The 24,010-nt window shown below is 42.8% G+C and overlaps 1 protein-coding gene across 11 annotated transcripts; it reads left to right on the forward strand.

Annotated features, from left to right (window-relative positions):
* Positions 1 to 236: 236 nt before the first annotated feature.
* LOC135247184 (immunoglobulin superfamily member 3-like) lies at positions 237 to 23,183 on the forward strand. 11 transcript variants are annotated; one of them, XM_064320476.1, is made up of 7 exons: positions 4,466 to 9,032; positions 11,364 to 11,425; positions 17,033 to 17,102; positions 19,618 to 19,953; positions 20,283 to 20,603; positions 20,915 to 21,202; positions 22,486 to 23,183. In XM_064320476.1, exons 3-7 carry the CDS (start codon positions 17,060 to 17,062, stop codon positions 22,689 to 22,691), a joined length of 1,194 nt encoding a protein of 397 aa, XP_064176546.1. In that variant the 5' UTR covers positions 4,466 to 9,032; positions 11,364 to 11,425; positions 17,033 to 17,059; the 3' UTR covers positions 22,692 to 23,183. The 11 variants fall into 11 exon arrangements, with proteins under 11 accessions (XP_064176549.1, XP_064176548.1, XP_064176551.1 ...); XM_064320474.1 differs by lacking the exon at positions 11,364 to 11,425 and having other exon boundaries at positions 4,466 to 8,586; positions 8,906 to 9,032; XM_064320478.1 differs by lacking the exons at positions 4,466 to 9,032; positions 11,364 to 11,425 and adding an exon at positions 238 to 1,294.
* Positions 23,184 to 24,010: the final 827 nt, after the last annotated feature.

A 24,010-nucleotide genomic window follows, 5' to 3' on the forward strand; every position in this document is an offset into this window, starting at 1 on the left:
CCTGTGAGCTCCTCCCTGAGGGGTGGTAGCCAGTCACTGAAGTTGGACTTTAGCAGCTTTCTGGCAAAGCCAAGACACAGTTGAGTGTGTCTCTCTGATAGAGTGCACAATCCGAGATGCAGAGAGCCTCTGGGTACCCTGAGTACCTCTGGCCAAGTATGGTTTTACAAGCCCGTTTCTGCTTTCCAGCCTTTTAGCCTGGTCTTTAGTCAGGGAACTGTGCCAGATGGGGACTGCGTACTCCAGCACCGGGCGTACGTAGCCTGTGTAGATGGAAACCAGTTCTGGGTCTCGGACACCAAATTTCTTCAGGCGACGCAGAGCAAAAAGCTTCCTGTTCTCTGAGGTCAGCATGGTGGACCAGGTGGACCACCTGACTGTCCCAACGCAAATTACTCTGGATGGTGACCCCCAGGACCTTGACAGTGTCACAGACTTCCAGGATGTTCTGCTCAATGGAGAGAGTCGGCAGGGCGGGTGGATGCCTCATGTGGGTGACATGTAAAACTTTACATTTCTTTGGGTTGAGTTTCATTTTGTGCTCCTCTACCCAGATATCAAGACCATTCAGGGTCTGTTGGAGGGTACAGGGTAGTTGGAGCTGTTACAATAAATCATTTTAAATCGTCCCGCTGAGATAGTCATTTGTTTTGGTCATGGAAATTCAGTTAAAGGTTGTGGAGAAGTCATGGAAAAGTCATTGAAAATCATTGGTGAAAAAGTGTATGAACCCTGTGTATATGATGTCTGTTTGAGATGCTGTTGTAGTGTTGTGGGGGATATTATCTGTAGAGCATGAACATGTCTGGATAAGTTTATTGGGTCCAAAAATGAATGGACGTATTACTTTAAGGAAATATGTTTCAGAAGACCCAAAAAAGGGCCCATATTATGAACATAGTGTGTGATTATGAACGTGGTGTCGTGTGGCAATATCAGGATGAAAATAGTGGAGATGGTGCATGGGGGGTGGAGGTTGCCCTTTTTTTCCCAATTGAGCCCCTGCCCACCAAAATGTCTGTGCACGGCCCTGATTTCACTCTTGATCCGTATCTCTGTTTTAGAAGCAAATTATAACCTTTGCAAATACGTAAGGAAGACCGCGAAACCGTCCAATCATAGAACGCAACCGATTTAAGGTGGACTAGAGAGACCGTTTCAAAGTCACAATGGCAATTAAGGAAATTTCACATAATTTTTTTTCTTCCAACATTACATTTTCAGATCTTTCAGTAGCAATTCCACCCGGAAATGAGAATTGCAGGTTATGGCATCCTTGTTTCGCTTCAGTTGGGTGAGTAACTTAAGGTACACTACTCAATGGATTATCCAGAGTGACTTGCATAGCAGTTACACTGCAACTATTTATATATATATATATATATATATATGTATGTATGCGGTACAATGGCAGTTATTTTTCTCTCTCTTATGGTGACTGGATATCCAACTTCCCTCTCCTAGCCCAGCTGGCAGTATCTCCAGTCTACTCTGTCCGCACGTCCGTGAGCTTCGGCCATTCCCTCACTCTTCCCTGCCATGGAGCCCCCAGCAGGGATGTGGATTGGTTGTTTCAGCAGGATGAGTTTCCTGATTGGCTTTTTGTGGCCCAACTCCACACCGGAGCCTTTTCCTCTGGAGACGGCTTCCAGGGACGGGTGGAATCCTTCCACCTAACAGAGCCAGGAAACTACAGCCTCACCCTCAGTCCTGTGGTGTACAGTGACCTCGGCATTTACAAGTGCCAGTACAAGGATGAGACTGAGATCCTTCTTTCAGATGTGAAACTAGAAATTAGAGGTCAGTGCATGTTGCCTTTTTTCCGTCAGATTGAGTGAATGTTTTTAGTGCTTGTGGATTTGATAGCCCTAAAAGCTGTTTTTTGACAAAGGATATTACTATTATTATTCTTACGATTGTTTTTCGGGGGACAGGAACATTCCAGTCTGTATAAAACCCACAAGCCTTGGGTGGTTTGCAGTGGATAGCATATGCTGCATCAGGGCCTTCATCTACCCCAAGCAACAAGGTTGAGCTGTTCAATTATTGTATGCCAGGAATGCTTTGTAAATCTCTGTCTGCCTGTCTCTCTCTTTCCCTCTCTCTTTTTCTGTCTTTGTCTATCTCAGTCCCATCAAATGTTTCCATAGCGATGGGAATGTCCGCCAGTCTTCCTTGCTTTGGGAAAATTAATATGCAAGCACATGCGGGTGATCTGGATATCCTCTGGAAGAGAGGTGGAGAGAAAGTTTACCAGATCCATAAGAACACCATCACATATGGTCCCGGGTTCGAGAACAGAGCTTCAGTTTCCCCAGAACAAGCCCTCTATGGAAACATGTCTTTAACCATCAGACAGACACGGTTTTCAGATGAAGGCGACTACCAGTGCTTCTACAACAGTCCGAAAGAGAGGGGGAATCCAGATTCTGCCAGTCTCGTTGTGACAGGTAAAATTCACTTTAGATCTTCAGTTCAGTAGGGGAGCCGAGCAGCTCAGGTGTGTATTATTTATTTTTTCATGTGGTAAGTTTAATCAGGGCAAGTGTAACAATGTTTCATAATTCACAGAAGTATTGATGAAAGATGACACCAGTAATTTTTGGATGCCATAATTTGCCCTGTATCATTTTTACCTTTTTACATGATCAAGCTGACTGCTGTTGATAATGTGTTCATGTCCCCTGTAAATATACATGAAAGTGTAAAATATGCAAATATGTAAATGAATTCCCTTCCCTCACAGGCCACCCTCCCCAGACCCTCACAGTGAAGGCCGGTGGTTTGCTCTTCATACCGCTCTATACCATAGACCCAGTGAGGGTAACATTCAGTGCCCTTGGTTCAGATGAAGTGATGATGCTCGATGCAAATAAAGGCCCAGCCAGGTACGGGAAGCGTTGTGCTCAGAGATGTAAGCTACAGAACTACACCCTTTTGCTGAGGAGTGTGACACTGGAGGATGCCGGAGTCTACAAGGTGACCGATCCTGAGACCAAGAAGACCATCAGCTCTGTCTCTCTGCAAGTCTCAGGTACGGTCCTCCTCTTCAGATCTGTGTTTGTGCAGACGCAGGGCTCAGCATCTTATTGGTGCACTCTGTTATTCCTGCTGTTATGGCTGCTGTAAGCCATTGGGAAAGTAATGGAAATAACAAAAATAATAATATAAAATAAAATGTATTTTTTCACAATGCCTATGTTTTATTGTCCCCTTGAGCACAATATACATAAGAGACACAAAAGTATAGGTTTTAGGCTTTTGCAATCTTAGGCTATGGTTTCTAAGATGTAGCCTAGCTGTAGTGGCATTCCGTCTAGATCTCAAAATAAGCCGCAAGCGAGCTGTAGGCACAGTAACTTCAGTCTGACGCGAATGACAGGAGATGTAATCTAGTCTGAAGAAGTTTACTGAAATTATAAAGTTTGAATCACATCGTGTCACACGGTAGAAAAACTATGTGCTCCCGTGCCTAATGCAGCTCTCTGCCACTTCATTAGGTGACAGGAGTGGCACCCGGTGTGGTCTTCTGCTGCTGTAGCCCATCTGCTTCAGGGTTTGACGTGGTGTGTGTTCAGAGATGCTCTTCTGCATACCTCGGTTGTAACGAGTGGTTATTCAAGTTACTGTTGCCTTTCTATCAGCTCAAACCAGTCTGGCCATTCTCCTCTGACCTCTGCCACCAACAAGGCATTTTTGCCCAGAGAACTGCCGCTCACTGGATATTTTCTCTTTTTTGGACCATTCTCTGTAAACCCTAGAGATGGTTGTGTGTGAAAATCCCAGTAGATCAGCAGTTTCTGAAATATTCAAACCAGCCCGTCTGGCACCGACAACCATGACACGTTCAAAGTCCTTAAATCAACTTTCTTCCCCATTCTGATGCTTGGTTTAAACTTCAGCAGATCGTCTTGACCATGTCTGCATGCCTAAATGCATTGAGTTGCTCCCACATGGTTGGCTGATTAGATATTTGCATAAACGGGTGCAGTTTGCAGTTGAACAGGTGTACCTAATGAAGTGGCCAGTGAGTGTATATGTGTTACTCACCTCATGTACCCCTAGACCTTTGGGGTTGTAACAGCTACTACTTTTAGTCAGACTTCTAACTTGGCATCAGCTCTGCTTGTTGTATGAACCTTTATGGAGGCACTTTTTATAAGTCCCTCCGGATGTTTGCTAAATGTATCATTGTTGTTGTTATTAATATTATTATTGTAGTCTTCCTTCCTGATTATTACCTGCTCTTCTCTATTTCTCCCAAATGAGTCCCTCTTTCTCCATGTTCTTTCTCAGCCTCTGCGGGACTCTCTGCCGGAGCAGTGGCTGGGATAGTGGTGGGAGCGATGGTGTTGCTGCTGGTTCTGGCTGGCAGTGCCTTTGCAGTCTGGAAGTTCTTCATAAAGACACCAAACCCTGAAAATGAAATTGGTTTCCAAGCAGCCAATGCAGAAGATCTCTAAGGTTCGAACAGCAGAGCAGTATGTGTTCTGTTTCCTGACTGCCCTGAACCCCCTCTCTCTGTGTCCTGTAGGGCAGTTATAAGTTGTTTCTCTGCGGTCCTCTCTCTGAGGGCTCAAATGCTTTATTTCTGCATAAGCTCCCAAATGAGTCTGTGTCTGTTACTTTCAATATTCCAACACTGAACCAAAAGTAATCATGTTTGGGGGCGACATAGCTCAGGAGGTAAAAGCGGTTGTCTGGCAGTCGGAGGGTTGCCGGTTCGATCCCCGCCCTGGGCATGTCGAAGTGTCCCTGAGCAAGACACCTAACCCCTAACTGCTCTGGTGAATGAGAGGCATCAATTGTAAAGCGCTTTGGATAAAAGCGCTATATAAATGCAGTCCATTTACCATTCACCATGTTTGGTATGGGTATATTTTAATACTCACAACGAAGGTCGGGGTACAAAGTAAATCCACCTTTCTTGCATTGCTAAATAATTATCCAACTAGATCAAAACTAAATAAATATTTACCAAAGTTATTGAAACCCGCCCCACAATGGGAAAGGCGAACGTGATATGAAGGTGTGCCCTCCAAACAGCCAATGACAGCCCAGACTGCGCTCTCCTGGTCAGGTTTTTAAGTCAATGACCACTGAAGCCACCCTTCTTCTTTTTTCTTGTTCAAATTTTTCCTTTTTCCTCCGTACCCGAGCCGTGGCTCACGTTGATTTTTAGGAAGCTACCCTAGCCTCTGTGTCCCCGCCGAATAACCCTGGATCGGTGTACTGTTGGACTTGAGTGTTCGCACCGCTTTGGAACCGTGTGTCTACGCCTTGAAGTACTGACGGGCTCGTGTTGGGAGTCCGGTGTCGCCGATCAAGCTGGCCTGTCTAAAGCTACATTTTCCGGCTTTGAACGTAGCGCATGCTGCCTCAGCTGGGTCTCGGGGATCACTTTCTCCTCCCTCTCTCCTCTGTTCCTCTCCTCTCCACACTACGACTCATAAGTAACGCCATAATTCGAAGTTTAACGTACCGTTAGCTATTTATGCGTACATCCGTACGGAGCCAGCAGTAGCAAGACCGTGGCTAGACGGTAAACCAAATTGTATGGTCAAAACTTTGTGTTATGAGTCGAGTGTAACTGATTGTTGTCTGTCTCATACTAATCATAGACTACGTGCGTAAAATGGTATTAGTTCATAGAGTTTCTGTGTAGTGGTACCCAGCAACCTTGTTGAGAGAGCGTTTCACTTATGAACTATAATACTGATACTGTAACGTCTGACTCGTCACTACATTCTACATTATATGTACGGAATTGTATTGTGCTATACTGTGCCAATATCCTATCCCGTATTACAACCAAACTGCTTAACTTCCAATAACAATTATTTGTCATTAAAGCTTATATTTTTGTATATGTTTTGTACATGCTAATGGAATGATCACCAACAAAGTCAAATAGAGACATTTGAATTCATAAGTGCCAAGGGTCAATTCCCACTAAATAATTTTTAGTGTTGACGTTGATAAAGGGTGATCTCCAGTTATTCTGGGTTCAGTATTCAGAGTGCTGTGTGGGAGAAACTAATCCCAGCCTGGGCCAGTCGGACTGAGAGTTCCCACCAAACTGTTGATCCCTTCTTTAAGTAATAAGCACAATCCACAGAGTCTGCTGTAAATGAGTTTATTGTATATGACTCGAAGTGTCATATAGCACATTTTATACAGTGGCTGTAGCCCAATGTGCTGCACAAGCAAAGGCACAAAAAAAGCAAAACAACAAATAAAATGATAAAATAATGAAACAACAATAGATGAATAAAACAACAAATGATGAGGCACCTTAAGTAAAAGCCAGGCTAAAAAGATATGCCTTAAGTTTTCTTTTAAAAATGTCCACAGAGGAGGAGTCTTTTTGCGTTTCCACTGTCAACTCAATGTAGGGATTATGCTTCCATACCACACTGGTTTAACAGCACTATCTGGATGTAGGTTTTCCTCTCAGTGTCTGTTCTTCCATTTAATTAACCGTTTGAAGCCTTTACACAACATCAGTATAGTGCCTTACTGTTCAGTATGTACAAATCTGGATTTTCTACACTCTTACATTCGAGCGCAGGTCCTGTTAGACCATCTAAGTCCAAAGTAAAACCAGGTTCAGGAAAGGGCTCATCCTTAATAGCTCCTGCAGTTCAGTTGTCATCAAACGTTCTGGTTTTGGGTCCAAAGCCTCACTGAATTAAAGTGAAATTAAGAAACCTTCCAGTTTAACCAAATGCAGTGTTTTCTCTCTTTCTCTCTCTCTCTCTCTCTCTCGAAGGTGCTGGGTGTCTTCCTAGGGAGTAAGCAGAACATGCTGAAAAACTGGGAGGGGATGCTGGACAGGATCAAGGCACGGCTGACAAAGTGGAGATGGTTACTACCACAGATGTCATTCAGGGGGAGGGTGTTGGTGATCAACAACCTGGTGGCCTCCATGCTGTGGCATAGGCTTTCCTGCCTGGATCCTCCCCCAGGACTACTGAAAGAGGTTCAGTCAGTGTTTCTGTCCTTTTTTTGGGGCGGGAACCACTGGCTGCGCCCAGCGATACTTTATTTGCCTGTGGAGGAGGGGGGGCAGGGTCTGGTCGACGTCTGCAGCAGTGGTGGCTTTTAGGCTACAGGCGGAGCCTTCTTTTTCCTGAGGAAGGTGGGGGGTTTGGGCTGTGATTGGCAGCTCTTCAGAATGGACATTTCCAGGCTCCGCACAGAGGGGCTGCCTGGTTTTTACTGCAGCATGCTTAAGGCTTGGGAGCTGCTGAAGGTAGAGGGGCGGGAGGAAGCAGTCACAAGAGACTCTGTGCTCCAGGAGCGTCTGTTTTTTAATCCTCTCTTTCCTGAAGCGGCGTTACAGTCTGGACTGTCCCTCCACACCTTTGCTAGAGGTGGGGTAACAAGACTCATCCATCTTCTGGACATGCAGAACAGGTGCTGGAAAACTGTTGTGGAGTTGGCGAGGGATCTGGGTGTCCACTCTGTTAGGAGATGTGACAAGTTGCTGGGCGACCTGGCCAGCTGTCTTCATCCTCACGTGCGGGAGGTGGTGGAGGAGGCACTTGCTAGAGGTGGATTGACTGGCTCAGAAGTTTTGTGTCCTGAGCTTTGGATACAACCTTCAGTCCAGCCCACTCAAGGACCTTTCCTGGGGGGGAGGGCCTGGGGGGTGGTCTGTGTCCGGGAGGCTCCGAGGAAGCTGCTGTATCAGTGGTGTGTGAAAGTGACACACGCAGCTTCTCTCGCGTCTCTGCCTGCCTCGAAGTGGGTGGAAAGGTTCGCTGTTGCGGGCGAATTGAGTCCTGCATGGAGGACTCTGTACAGGCCTCCTTTGCAAAAGAGGTCAGGGGATCTGCAGTGGCTGATACTCCACAGGACAGTTTCCACAGGCCGTTTCCTGAACTGAGTTGATCCGGGTATCAGCCAGAATTGTATATTCTGTGGTCAGGAGGAGACTGTAGAACATTTATTTCTAGACTGTCCCAGACTGGTAACACTTTTTCAGTTTTTAAAGCATTTACTGCACTCACTGGGGGTTGAATTTGGGGAGTGTCTGTTCATCTATAGTATGACTTACTCAAAGACTATGAGGGGGAAAATTCAGATAGTCAATTTTGTGTTGGGCCAGGCCAAATTGGCCATATGGGTGACCCGGAAGCACCAGCTAAGGGGAGCAGGCCCAACAGAGGTGTTAATGTGGTTGCGGTTTCTGCTCCGAGCAAGGATACGGCTGGAGTTTGAATATTATCTGCTGATGAATGATTTGCCTGTTTTCAAGGATAAGTGGTGTATTCAGCAGGTCCTGTGTGCAGTAGTGGGCAATACACTAGAATTGAAGGTATGAATAGGAGACATGGGGATAGTGGTGTTAGTTTTAAGTGTTTTCTGTGTGTGGGGCTGGAGTTGGTTTCTTTTTTTCTGTTTGGTTGGGGTTTTGGTTCTGGGGCTGCAAAATGATTAAGACTGTGTGATTAATAATAAACATGGGGGAATGGGGGAAAGCCAAGGGGAGTGAGTCTTATGGGACGCTAGCTTAATTCTGTGCTTTTATTTTGGTAGAATAACGGCCGGAACTCAACAGAAGTTTTTACCGGAAGTTATGTTGCTAGCTGCACGGAGCTCGGTTTATCCGGAAGTCTCGAAAATGCTAATGACCCTAATATAGGTCGGAAAGGAAGGATATGATGGAGGAGATGGGAAGATTGGGGATAACAGGAGCAGGATTGAGGGATGTACTGGAGTGTGGTGCTAGTGGGCAGGGGAGGAGATGTTTTATCAACTACCTTCGGGGAACGGGACTGTTAATAAAAGTGTGACAGGCAATAAGCTGTAGGAGTTAACTTACTCCGAAAGGTGGCAGTAATGCAACTTTCAAGGATGAAGCTGCCGGTAAACAACACCGAAGAAGAAGAAGAAGAAGAAGATGATGATGACCCGAAAAAAATGACGACACGACTTCTGAAGCCTGAGACAGGTGCATGCCACTGAACTGTATGAGAACAAACAAACTGCGAAACTTTTTGCACGAAAATACAAAAGGAAGCCAGGTGAGATTAATCAAAGTTCTCTAAATGCATGAATATATGTGGTTTGAAAACAAGAGCAGGCTAACACTGAACTAGCATGACCAACTGTGCGGCTTGTCATTGTGTTTATTATCATTGTTTGCGATTATACCCCAGTGGTTATTATCTAGTGATGTATTTTAGTTGGACAGGGTGGAATGGTATTCGTAGTCGGACGAACAGTTGGGGGAGTTGCAGAGATGATAGCGTCAGTAGCTGTCGTCAAAATAGGAATTACTAGGTAACTGTCGTGCAAGGTGGTGGACAGCAGACTAGAGGGAGGAGCTGTCCACCACCTTGCACGACAGTTACCTAGTAATTCCTATTCCTACCTAGTAATTCCTATCATCTCTGCAACTCCTCCAACTGTTCGTCCGACTACGAATGCTGACTGTTTGGTTGAGTTAGAGTGCGAAGCTTGAGTTTTACCTTAAAGGAGTACCATGGTGGTTGAACATGACACTTCCCAGTTGTCTTCAGGCAACAACAAAACAAATGTGCATAATTTTTTAATTCTTCAGTCATTTCAATGCACTTTAAAACGTATTTTTCTAAGCCTAAATTTCCCACGATAAAAATTCACCCGAACCGTCTGGGCGTGGTAATGAGAACTGTCCGTTAGCTATGATTGACAGACCGTGTCCCGTTTCCATAGCTACCCCCATGATATGCGCTCTCTTTGGGAGACTGAATTTTCACAAGCTAGCTAGCTTAGTAGGGCTAGTATATCAAGTATCGGTAGATGGCTAAGGTAAGGACGTTGACTTATATCCAATTATAATTTTTGATATCTAGCTAGCCAAGTTAAGATAAAAGCACAACTATAACGTGCTCATAAAAGAAAACTAGCAAGCTAACGTTATCGATAACATTGTCTTATGAAAGCAAACCTCCTAGCTAGCTAACGTTAGCTAGCTAGCTAAATGAATATAACCAGAAATAATCTAAAGGTACTCTAATTTAAGTGAACCTAACGTTAGTCAAATATTTGCATTGTCTGAACAGCAGGACGGTGTGTGCTGTCAGATTTCTTTACGGGGCGTGGAAATGGGAGTAGTTACTGTATTAGTGACGTAGCAAAATGACAACTTTCTCAACCGGTTGAAAATAGGACGATGAATTTAAAACGCATATTTCTCCAAAAATACAGAACGGACATATTTAATACTTTGCTCATTGTGTTTCTTCAATGCCTCTTGTGCAAATAGCACATAAAACCGAGAAAGTGTGAAAATCACCATGGTACTCCTTTAAAACTGCAACGCCTAGGAAGTCTCAAAACGCGGCTGCTTAGGTTGCCTGCAAGCCGTTGGAAATATTCTTTGAATTCTTTTTATTTAAAATTTTTTAAAAAAATATATATTTCTTTGGTTGATTGTAAACTGTTAAATCTGTATAATAGATCAAGGGAAGGCGAGATAGAGTTGTTCAGCTCTATGGCAGCTGCCAAGAGTGGGAAGGGGATTTTGGGGGAGGGAGAATGGCAGTCTGGCTAGTTTGAAAGAAGGACAAAAATCTGACAAGACGAGAACAGCGTCCAGTGAAAGGCCCGGTAATTCAAGTGTAAGAGATAAGTCAATCTGGATAGTGTCTGTCTAAGAGACTGGAGATGTTGAAGAGTTTAAATTTCTGTTCAGAATTAAAGATCAGAAAGAAGGGTCTGTGGGATTTAGGTCTTCAAATCCTTTAACATTGACTGAAAATTCGGCACGAATGATAGGCAATGGGTTTTATGCGAGAATCCTGGCAAATGGGTTACTAATAAGCCTATTTTACAAGATGACGACCAAAACCTGATGTAGGGATACTTTGTTTCCGTTTACCGTTGCTACGGACGCAAGTCCATTTCTGACAGCGAAAAACTGATCCTAAACAGCGATGTGTGTTATAATAATAATAATAGCTCTAATAGCTCTGCCAAAGTTCACTGTCCGATGTTATCCGCATTGTCGAAGCATTGCCAGTGAACGTTAAGCAGTCTAAACTAGACAAGGGCTATAAATTCTTTTTTGAGAAGTTTATATTCGGTTATGAAGGTAAGTATAACGTTAGCTCTGGTTCGCCAGAAAGCTAAATAGCTAGCTTGCTAACCACAGCAAGTTAGCCGATTAAAGAGATATTTCACTTCGACATAACATAAATTATTTTCTGGAGGCGACTCCATTGTGTTTTCTTAGCGTGAAGCAACATTTGCTGTCCGTTAACAGCGTCTCTGTTTCTCTCGGTTGTCCCGAAAATTAATGAATAGGGAGCCTGACAACTGTGAGGAAAAGCGATTCTGTTAACGTTGACGGTTGCTTTCCCTCTCTGCAGATGACTTTCTGGCCGCCTTTGAAGGAAAGGTGGCTACAATCCGGAACTCCTTCGCCCATCCAGTGAGCCCCCCAACCCCCCGGGACAAACCCACAGCCACACTGACCTCCTTTGAAATGCTGGAGGACTCCGATGTATTACAACTCATCACCTCTCATCGTGCAGCCACCTGTCCACTTGACCCCATCCCATCTAAAGTTCTCCAATCCGTTTCCAGCGAGCTCCTTCCCTATCTGTCCTCTATTGTTAATTCCTCTCTCTCCTCTGGTCATGTTCCCTCTGATTTTAAGATGGCTCGTGTTACCCCACTTCTCAAAAAACCCACCTCAGACCCCTCCGATGTAACGAATTATCGACTCGTATCGCTTCTACCCTTTCTGTCCAAAACCCTCGAACGAGCAGTTCTTAAACAACTAACCTCTTTTCTCCATCAGAACAACCTGCTAGACCCTCACCAGTCTGGCTTCCGATCCGGGCACTCAACAGAGACTGCGCTCCTAGCTGTGACGGAGGCACTTGCCACTGCAAGAGCCTCACGCCTCTCCTCTGTCCTGATCCTTCTTGACCTGTCTGCAGCTTTTGACACGGTCAACCATAAAATACTCCTCTCCACCTTGGCTGGGATGGGAATTGCCGGGACTGCCCTGTCTTGGTTCGCTTCCTATCTTGCAGATAGGACCTACCAGGTCACCTGGAAGGGGTCTGCCTCTGCTTCTCATCCACTTGTTACGGGAGTGCCGCAGGGTTCTGTACTGGGTCCTCTGCTGTTCTCCTTATACACCAGATCTCTTGGTTCAGTCATTAATTCACATGGCTTCTCCTATCATTGTTATGCAGATGACACACAACTCTTCTTTTCTTTCCCCCCCTCGGCCACACAGGTCAATGATAAGATCTCTTCCTGCCTGGCTGACATCTCCACCTGGATGGCCAGCCACCATCTGAAGCATAACCTCAACAAAACTGAGCTGCGCTTCTTCCCGTGCAAGACCTCCTTACTTCGTGAGCTCTCAATCACGGTTGATGGCACCACAGTGACTGCCTCTCACTCTGCCAAGAGCTTGGGGGTGGTCCTGGATGACCAACTGGACCTCAAGGAGCACATCAAGGCAACATCATGGTCCTGCAGATTCCTTCTGTACAACATCAGAAGGATTTGACCATACCTGACGACGCACTCCACCCAGCTGCTCGTCCAGGCTACGGTGACCTCTCACCTTGATTACTGCAACTCTCTCCTTGCAAGCCTGCCAGCTTGTGCCATACAACCACTACAGATGATTCAGAATGCCGCTGCCCGACTCATCTACAACCTCCCCAAATTCTCCCACGTCACTCCTCTGCTGCGATCACTTCACTGGCTACCGGTCGCCGCCAGGATCCGGTTCAAAGCCCTGACCCTTGCCTACACTGCTGCCAATAGAACAGCCCCCATCTACTTGCAGGACATGACTCAATTTTATGTGCCTGCTCGACCACTTCGCTCTGCGGCAGCAGGGCGCCTTGTAACCCCTCCCACCCGCCCAAAGGGATCACAGAGCTTCTCCACCCTAGCTCCCCAGTGGTGGAACGAACTCCCCGTCCCGCTCCGAACCTCCCCCTCACTACCCATCTTCCGCCGTGGCCTGAAGACTCATTTCTTCAGACTATACCTAGACTAACCACCACCACGCTGTATTTCACTCTTTTATTTAAAAAAAAAAAAAAAAAAACCCTTTTCCTGTCACTTGTTACATGTTGCCCCATCCCAACACCTCTTGGTAATTTGTATTTGTCCTAATACTGTAGCTTATTCTTCTACCTAGTTGGCTTTGCAGATGTTAGGCCAGAATAGTGTTCACTGTTCTCGGCTAGAAATAGCTGTACAAAATAAGTATTGTACCTTACTGAACCCGTGTTTAGCAGTTGTCTACGACCATGAAATGCACTTTTTTGTACGTCGCTTTGGATAAAAGCATCTGCCAAATGAATGTAATGTAATGTAATGCTTGAAGGTGAAGTTGAGGCAGGCACTAGTAAAGAATGTGTGTGTAAAAGCATTTCAGCAAGTGCATAGTTTAGAGAGCCTAGAAGACAGGATCAGGAGGAGAGCTGAGATGTTGGAAAAGGAGAAGTGGAAATTAAGCCGCGTTTCCACTTTTAGTCCCAGGAACTACTATTCAAGAGCCGCGTTTTCACCGCGGGAACTTTACCCCGGAACTAGGAACCATTTAAGGGACTTTCGACCGCAGGAACTATAGTCTAAATTAAGTTCCGGGGACTTTATTTTACCTGAACTTTTGGGGTGGGGCGCAAGTGCTGAAAATTTCTGAATGGTCGACTACTCACTGTGTTTTATTTCAACTGCCATTTTAAAAAATCTGCAGCCGCAAACTGATTTATTTTCATAATAACTTGAAATCAAACTTGTATGTTATGCGGCGCAGTAGCCTACTTTTGGTTATAGCCTGCCAACGTCTTGGAATTATAACACGTGTGCTCTTCTGTTCTTTTCTTGCTTTAGTATTTGTTTTATAAAATGTTATGCATTCGTGCTGGGACAGCATATTACGTACCAAAAGATTCAAACGATTTAATTCGGTTGCTGAATATTTTCTTCCGGATTTTCTTTGTTACACATAGATAAAATAATTGGTAAATGTGGAAAAATATTAAATGTCCTGCGAAGCTTAGTGGGAAGCAACTGGGGAGCAGGGAGGGAGTCAATGTTCTTAATTTACCAAGCAATGATAAGATCTGCTCTTGAATATGGATGTATTGTTTCTGTATCTGCTGCTAAATCAGCTGTGGATAAGCTGGATACCGTTCAGGCAAAGGGAGTAAGAATGTGCTGCGGTGCTTTTAGTACTACACCAATTCCGGCTTTATTAATAGAGATGGGGGAGATTCCTTTAAGGTTAAGGCGTATTAAACTGGGACTGCAGTATTGGGCTAAATTGAGTAGCTTTAAAAATCATAACTTCCCAGCTAGGTGCCTTCTTCAAGACAATTGGGAGTTTGGCAATAAGAAGAAAAAAGGACATTTTCTGGGTAGAGTGAGAGAATGGGCTGAGAAGCTTGGAGTTGGAAATGAAACAATTATAGATTTTCCTTGCTGGCCAGCTATCCCCTTCTGGTTACTCCCTGATCCTGAGATAGACCTAACTCCTCTCTAGGATTCATGGAAAAGGCATAAGCGGGTTTGACTTAGATGGATATCTTAATCAGGCATGGGAGTCGCATTTGAAAGGTAGATTCTTTAGCAAAGTCTTCTTTAGGGAGAGAAAAGTGTGATTTGGAAGTACGTCTTGGCAAGGTCGAATATCGGAGTAAGATCAAGGAGGGAATTATAAAGGAGTGGCACAGAGAGTGGGAAAATGATAAAAGAGGGAGGCTCTACTTCTCAATACAACGATCTGTCAAAATTAAAAATAATGTCATGTCAAGAGAAAGGGTCATTACAGTAAAACTGACTAGATTAAGATTGGGGCACTGTGGGCTAAACCAGTGTTTAAAGATGATAGCCCATCTGGATGTTTTCCCTATGTGAGTGTGGTATGCCCAAGACAGTTGAGCATGTTAATATAACATGTAAGAAATATAGAAAAGAGAGGAGGGTATTATTCAAAGATGCCTCAGAGTTAGGTGTTTCTTCCTTTTCTTTTAAAAGTCGAGATATAAAGAATCGGGAACTAATTGAGAAGAAAGTAGTGGCATTTTTGTTAGCTACTGGAATATTTTCACGGATTTAGGTTGAGTGTCTATTTAGCTAATTGTTATTGTTATTATTATTAGTAGTATTTTTTATTTTATTTTTATTTTTTTTATTTTTCATTTTGTTACTTTACTTTATATTATTTTAAAAATGATGAGTTTGACTAATAGACCAGTGGAGGGCAGTAATACGCCTTGAAGCATCAAAACTGCCGGAAATCCTTTAAGAAGAAGAAGGTATTCGTAGCAAAGAGATATTGGAGGATATCAGAATTTTCTGAACATTTACATTTGGAGAGAATTACTTATACAAACTTTCATATTTTTCAGTTGCCATCTATTGGATTACATGGAAAGTTTGAAGTGGGATTATTAAAAAATGCTACAGTAAAATTTCACAGAAATGGGGTAGGCTGTAGAACAGGACCCCTTCTGCCAGGAACAAATGTCAGAATTTTCTGAACTTTTACATTTGGAGAGAAACTCTTATCCAAACTTTCCTATGTTTCAATTGCCATCTATTGGATTACATGGAATGTTTGAAGTGGGATTATTAAAAATGCTACAGTAAAACTTCATAGAAATGGGGTAGGCTGTAGACCAGGGCCCCATCTGCCAGGAACAAGTGTCAGAATTTTCTGAACTTTTAATTTGAGAGAAATTCTTATACAAACTTTAATATTCATCTAATATGTCCATTTTTCAATAGGATTGTATTACTGTACTTGTTTATATAGACAGTTTGGAGTTTTATTTGCATATGGTGCAGTGATATTTCATCCACACCACTTAAAATGTACATTATTTCCTGTTCTCTCATACTCACGTAATGTTGAGACGATTATATTTTGAGGAAAAAACAAGATGCGTGACACTTGGGTATCTGATATTTCAATATTACAGAAAGCGACATGTCATGTGAACGTAACAAAATAAAAAATAATAATAAAAAAACTAATTTCAAATAACCACCTTTGTTCACTTTCTCACTTGAGCCGTATCTCACTTTTAGAAGCAAATTATAGCCTTTGCAAACCGCGAAACCATCCGATCATATAACGCAACTGATTTAAGGTGGACTGGAAATTTCGAATCGGGAGCCAACTTCAGCGTCGTTCGCTTATGCCGTGCGAATGCGCCGCACGAATCACAGACGGGGGGGTAATTTCTAAATCACATGAGGTCCCCAGGTAATACTAGTCCCTTGCGAATAGCGCTTTAAAAACAGAAAAGCGTTGTTATAGTTTCATTAGTAGACGATACACGACAACTATGCCGAATACGGAGTTTCGCAGCGCCACCATTGTCGCTCTGGTCGTTCATTTAACACGCACATCCTCCCTGCAGTCTCATCTACAAGTACACCCCCCACCCATGACATTGTGGACAATATTATCTATCTTGGCATTCATAAAAATATCCTTTCACCACTGAAAATCGTATTCCGTCATAGCAACAAGATAAACCCGACAAGAGCCCGAAGATAGGCCAATACAACAGTGAAAACGCTGCTCAACGAATAACGAAATAAACAAGAAAAAGTTTAAAACTTATATCATGTCATTCTACAGTCGATATATGGGACTAAATATTGAATAAATATACAACCTTACCGCTGGTTTTACGCATAGAGATGTCCCTTTTGAGACTGAGTGTTCATATATTGCATGGGCATAGGAAGCATTGAAAATGTGGGTGGGACAATCTAAGGGAAGTGTGGGCAGGGGCGGTTGTAGTGGTTTGGAGGCCCCAGGCAAAGACCAATGTGAGGCCCTTCTCCATTTTGCTTAACGCAATCATATGTAGTGAACAAAAACTATTTGGAGCCTGTGTGTGTGAGTGACAGAAGTGTGTGTGAGTGACAGAAGTTTATAAAATGTAAACAAAGACAAAAAAGAACAGTGACCATTTCAAAGTCACAATGGAAATTAAGGAAATTTCACATAATTTTTTTTCTTCCAACATTACATTTTCAGATCTTTCAGTAACAATTCCAGCCGGAAATGAGAATTTCAGGTTATGGAATTCTTGTTTCGCTTCAGTTGGGTGAGTAACTTAAGGTACACCACTCAATGTATTATCCAGAGTGACTTGCATTAAACGTCCCTATTAAGCCCACCAAATCCGCTTTTCAGACATTTTTCATGTATACTGCCCCAATTTAAGTGAGAACATTTTAGTTATAATGAAAGTCTAATCTCTCATTTGAAGTGTCAATAATTCATTTATACCAATTTCTAATGTTTTTATTGTTTAATTTGTCAAAATATGTCAAAAGTCTGGCATGGGCTTAATGGGTACCTAACGTACCCTTTAAGCCCATGGGTGTTCCAAATAAGCCCACTTCATGATTTGTTAATAAATAAATATATATTTAAGAAATCTTAACAATACAAACTTGTTCTATTCAAATCTGTAATCTCTTAGCTCTCAATAGCTATTTTCATTTTGTCTCCACTCCTATCCTATGGCCTGTAAATGGCATTTGAAATAGGCATGACCAGCCTTTTTGCTGTGTTGTCAACACAGAAAAAGTTAAACTTACAACATGTCTTCTTTGGAATGTAGCCAAAAAACTATTTACGAACAAAATCAAAACTATAGTGGAAATTACTCTTCAATACTTCATCTTTCAATATGTGTTGTCATTTTGTCTGTATCTCTATCCTATGGTGTGCTGTTGGCATTTGAAATTGGCCAAAATTTCTGGTCCAGTCAGCTGGTTGAAAGTGCAGGTGTTTTTATGAAGATTTCTGAAGACCGACTGACTGAATGAAAAACAATTTCAAGTTCAATACTAATGTTCTAAGGATAGTAAATGAGTCAATTTCAGGATTTACAATTAAACAATAACTTTTCAAATGTTAATCACATTTAGGATAGTAGTTTGAAAACACTGTAAAAACACATTTTAAAACCATTCAGTTCATTGTGGAGTAACATTAAAACATACAGTTCATTATGAGACATCAGTCATAACATATTGAAGCTCATGTATCATTAGCCTATAACTTAAACAAAATAAACAAGAAAGATGTCAATATTTCTGCAATTTCTACTTTCTCCTAGACTAAACGTAGGCCTGTGCTCTTTCAGGTGATTGTATCGTTTTAGTAAGGCTATCATTTGCTCCATGCTCCATCTTAGTAGTGTAACATAACAGGTTATAGGGTGGTCTAAGCTTTATTCTATTTGTTTGCTTCAATCTTTAGCCCACGTTGTGGTTGTCTTTGTCTTACGCTAGCAAGTCGTTCATGGCTTTCATCTTATTTTTGTAGATTTTCAATGAACTCATGATTGCGCAAAAAATGGGCCAGGTCCCTACAGCCCTGCTTTGCAGAGGATGAACTTGCGCTTCTATCATGCATGGGCATGAACTGTAGTTCTTTCGTGTTTTAGTCATCTTAAACTAAAACTCATCTGAAAAGTAAAGATTAAAAAATTATTGCTAATGTTAAGATAGAACACAGGCCTATCCAGAATCAATTGACTGCTGCAATATCACTGATATTTAAATATGGGTATTAATTATCTGAATTATGGAGCTGATTCATCAGGTGAGATCAAAATTAGGGAGGAAAATGGTTCAAAGGTCAAAAGGGAGAAAATCCCCATTGAAACACAGTAAACTGGGCTTAATGGGAACAGGTGGGCTTAAAGGGAACATCAGTGAATTTATGGTTAAAAGACAGAATATTTGATTCTACTCACATGACATTAAAAAACAACTATATGAAATAAATCTATATATGGTGCACTAACATAATATGAAAAGTATAAATTGATCATGTAGAGAAGTAATTAGCTATACTTAGCCATTTACATCCACCTCAGACAGTGTGATTTTTTTGCTAGAGTCCCCTTTAAGCCCACCAGGTAAAAATGTTAATTAAAAAATAAATAAAGATAAACATACACATTTATTGTCTATTTAACAGTATAATAATATAAACTGCATACAAAAATATAAACTGTACATGCTTATCATGTCATATAATGATAAGCTTATGTCATTGCAATGAACCATACTATGTAGCTACTGTATTGATGCAGCATGTGGTCTGTTTGCTAGCGTGCTAAAACTCATATTTTGATTTCAAAAGACACAATATTTCTAATTCAGGTAATATTCTAACATATGTCTCATTCAAAACACTAATCACTTAAATTTTGATAACAAGTGAGTACTTTCCAAAAACAGGAGTAGAAATATACAAAAAATGTTATTTTCTGAGGGTACCAAAATCACCTAAGTTTTTTTGCAACTTCTTCTGGGATCAGCAGGCACATGCCACACATATGCTTTGATAACTCAATATCAACAAATGTGATTGACTTACAATAAAAAGTGTAATTTACGTAACAAGCAGCTTCATTCGAAAAAACATCACACAGCAAAAAATGATGATGTCGTTTTTTAAAAATTTGACTCAGAAGTTGCAAGTGGGCTTATATGGTACGTGGGCTTAATAGGGACGTTTACCCTATGTATGTATGCGGTACAATGGCAGTTATCTTTCTTTCTCTTATGGTGACTGACTATCCAACTTCCCTCTCCTAGCCCAGCTGGCAGTATCTCCAGTCTACTCTGTCCGCACGTTCGTGAGCTTCGGCCATTCCCTCACTCTTCCCTGCGATGGAGACCCCAGCAGGGATGTGGATTGGTTGTTTCAGCAGGATGAGTTTCCGGATTGGCTTTTTGTTGCCCAACTCCACACCGGAGCCTTTTCCTCTGGAAACGGCTTCCAGGGACGGGTGGAATCCTTCCACCGAACAGAGCCAGGAAACTACAGCCTCACCCTCAGTCCCGTGGTGTACAGTGACCTCGGCATTTACAAGTGCCAGTACAAGGATGATACTGAGATCCTTCTTTCAGATGTGAAACTAGAAATTAGAGGTCAGTGCATGTTGCCTTTTTTCCGACAAACTGAGTGAATGTTTTTAGTGCTTGTGGATTTGATAGCCCTAAAAGCTGTTTTTTGACAAAGGATATTACTATTATTATTCTTACGATTGTCTTTTGGGGGACAGGATCATTCCAGTCTGTATAAAACCCACAAGCCTTGGGTGGTTTGCAGTGGACAGCATATGCTGCATCAGGGCCTTCATCTACCCCAAGCAACAAGGTTGAGCTGTTCAATTATTGTATGCCAGGAATGCTTTGTAAATCTCTGTCTGCCTGTCTCTCTCTTTCCCTCTCTCGTTTTCTGTCTCTGTCTATCTCAGTCCCATCAAATGTTTCCATAGCGATGGGAATGTCCGTCAGTCTTCCTTGCATTGGAAAAATTAATATGCAAGCACATGCTGGTGATCTGGATATCCTCTGGAAGAGAGGTGGAGAGAAAGTTTACCAGATCCATAAGAACACCATCACATATGGTCCCGGGTTCGAGAACAGAGCTTCAGTTTCCCCAGAACAAGCCCTCTATGGAAACATGTCTTTAACCATCAGACAGACACGGTTTTCAGATGAAGACGACTACCAGTGCTTCTACAACAGTCCGAAAGAGAGGGGGAACCCAGATTCTGCCAGTCTCGTTGTGACAGGTAAAATTCACTTTAGATCTTCAGTTCAGTAGGGCAGCCGAGCAGCTCAGGTGTGTAAGTGTCTGGTGTGTATTATTTATTTTTTCATGTGGTAAGTTTAATCAGGGCAAGTGTAACAATGTTTCATAATTCACAGAAGTATTGATGAAAGATGACACCAGTAATTTTTGGATGCCATAATTTGCCCTGTATCATTTTTACCTTTTTACATGATCAAGCTGACTGCTGTTGATAATGTGTTCATGTCCCCTGTAAATATACATGAAAGTGTAAAATATGCAAATATGTAAATGAATTCCCTGCCCTCACAGGCCACCCACCCCAGACCCTCACAGTGAAGGCCGGTGGTTTGCTCTCCATACCGCTCTATACCACAGACCCAGTGAGGGTAACATTCAGTGCCCTTGGTTCAGATGAAGTGATGATGCTCGATGCAAATAAAGGCCCAGCCAGGTACGGGAAGCGTTGTGCTCAGAGATGTAAGCTACAGAACTACACCCTTTTGCTGAGGAGTGTGACACTGGAGGATGCCGGAGTCTACAAGGTAACCGATCCTGAGACCAAGAAGACCATCAGCTCAGTCTCTCTGCAAGTCTCAGGTACGGTCCTCCTCTTCAGATCTGTGTTTGTGCAGACGCAGGGCTCAGCATCTTATTGGTGCACTCTGTTATTCCACTGAGTTATGGCTGCTGTAAGCCATTGGGAAAGTAATGGAAATAACAAAAATAATAATATAAAATAAAATGTATTTTTTCACAATGCCAATGTTTTATTGTCCCCTTGAGCACAATATACATAAGAGACACAAAAGTATAGGTTTTAGGCTTTTGCAATCTTAGGCTATGGTTTCTAAGATGTAGCCTCGCTGTAGTGGCATTCCGTCTAGATCTCAAAATAAGCCGCAAACGAGCTGTAGGCACAGTAACTTCAGTCTGACGCGAATGACAGGAGATGTAATCTAGTCTGAAGAAGTTTACTGAAATTTGAAAGTTTGAATCACATCGTGTCACACGGTAGAAAAACTATGTGCTCCCGTGCCTAATGCAGCTCTCTGCCACTTCATTAGTTGACAGGAGTGGCACCTGGTGTGGTCTTCTGCTGCTGTAGCCCATCTGCTTCAAGGTTTGACGTGGCATGTGTTCAGAGATGCTCTTCTGCATACCTCGGTTGTAATGAGTGGTTATTCAAGTTACTGTTGCTTTTCTATCAGCTCAAACCAGTCTGGCCTTTCTCCTCTGACCTCTGCCATCAACAAGGCATTTTTGCCCAGAGAACTGCCGTTCACTGGATATTTTCTCTTTTTCGGACCATTCTCTGTAAACCCTAGAGATGGTTGTGTGTGAAAATCCCAGTAGATCAGCAGTTTCTGAAATATTCAAACCAGCCCGTCTGGCACCGACAACCATGACACGTTCAAAGTCACTTAAATCACCTTTCTTCCCCATTCTGATGCTTGGTTTGAACTTCAGCAGATCGTCTTGACCATGTCTACATGCCTAAATGCATTGAGTTGCTCCCACATGGTTTGGCTGATTAGATATTTGCATAAACAGGTGCAGTTTGCAGTTGAACAGGTGTACCGAATGAAGTGGCCAGTGAGTGTATATGTGTTACTCACCTCATGTACCCCTAGACCTTTGGGGTCGTAACAGCTACTACTTTTAGTCAGACTTCTAACTTGGCATCAGCTCTGCTTGTTGTATGAACCTTTATGGAGGCACTTTTTGTAAGTCCCTCTGGATGTTTGCTAAATGTATTATTGTTGTTGTTGTTATCATTGTTGTTGTTATTAATATTATTATTGTAGTCTTCCTTCCTGATTATTACCTGCTCTTCTCTGTTTCTCCCAAATGAGTCCCTATTTCTCCATGTTCTCTCTTAGCCTCTGCGGGACGCTCTGCTGGAGCAGTGGCTGGGATAGTGGTGGGAGTGATGGTGTTGCTGCTGGTTCTGGCTGGCAGTGCCTTTGCAGTCTGGAAGTTCTTCATAAAGACACCAAACCCTGAAAATGAAATTAGTTTTCCAAGCAGCCAATGCAGAAGATCTCTAAGGTTCCAACAGCAGAGCAGCATGCGTTCTGTTTCCTGACAGCCATGAACCCCCTCTCTCTGTGTCCTGTAGGGCAGTTGTAAGTTGTTTCTCTGTGGTCGCCTCTCTGAGGGCTCAAATGCTTTATTTCTGCATAAGCTCCCAAATGAGTCTGTGTCTGTTACTTTCAATATTCCAACACTATCTTCCACTTCCCTTCAGGATCGCCAGACCCCTCATGCCAGATACCCATAATTCTAAGACACTGGGGGGATTAACAACCTCCTTGCATGTAGAGGAGCATAGTAAGGACTGTTCATTCGCTGTTAACCACACTAACGGTGTGAACCCCCATGGTGTGATAGCTTTGTGCTGTGCCAACTCGACGCCTAGATAATTGCTGTGTATCCCTATAGAGCACCACTGGCGACTAGCGAGCACCGTCAGTATTTCAAGGCCGCTCCATTCACACCAGCGAATGGAGGAAAGTCTAATTGAATAATTAGCAAATACAATTACAATATCCAACAGGTCTGAAAAACTCAAAGCGAGTGCAGGTTTTTTAGAAAACTTTCAGTGTCACGTTTCTGAGTTCCTGGCCTGCCCAAATTAAAATAATTGTCATCTTCTTTCAACCTGAACCAAAAGTAAACATGTTTGGTATGGGTATATTTTAATTTCTCACCCAAAGAAGGTTTTGGGGAAAAAAAGTAAAACCACCTTTCTTGCCTTGCTAAATAATTATCCAAAATAGATCAAAAATAAATAAATATTTACCAAAGTTTTTTGAAACCCCCCCCACAATGGGAAAGGCAAAGTGATATGAAGGTGTGCCCCAAAACAGCCAATCACGCTCAGACTTTTCGCTCTCCTGGTCAGGTCCAAAGACCACTGAAGCCAAACCCCTTTTTCTTTTTCTTTTTCAAAAGTTTCCTTTTTTCCTCCGAACCAAGCCCTGGGGCCGTTATTTTAAGGAAAACTATCCCACCTCTTTTGGGCCCCCCCAATAACCCTGGATCGGGGTGTACCCCCTTTGGGCTTTGAAAACCCTGTGTCTATGCCTTGAATACTGACGGGCTCGTGTTGGGAGTCCCGGGGTCCCCCCGATCAAGCTGGCCTGTCCCAAGCTCATTTTCCCGCTTTGAACGTAGCGCGTGCTGCCCCAGCTGATCTCGGGGATCACTTTCTTTTTTCCCCCCCCTCTCCTCTCTTCCTCTCCTCTCCACACTAAAAGACTCATAAATAAAGCCATAAATTTTAAAATTTCGTAAAAGTTAGCTATTTATCTACATCCCTCGGGGGCCCGCAGTAGCAAGACGTGGGGTGAAGGTAAACCAAATTTTATGGTTAAAAAAACTTTGTGTTTAATTAAATGGAAC

This window comes from Anguilla rostrata, unplaced genomic scaffold (assembly GCF_018555375.3).
Source record: "Anguilla rostrata isolate EN2019 unplaced genomic scaffold, ASM1855537v3 scaf1127, whole genome shotgun sequence".
Classification (NCBI taxonomy): Eukaryota; Metazoa; Chordata; class Actinopteri; order Anguilliformes; family Anguillidae; genus Anguilla; species Anguilla rostrata.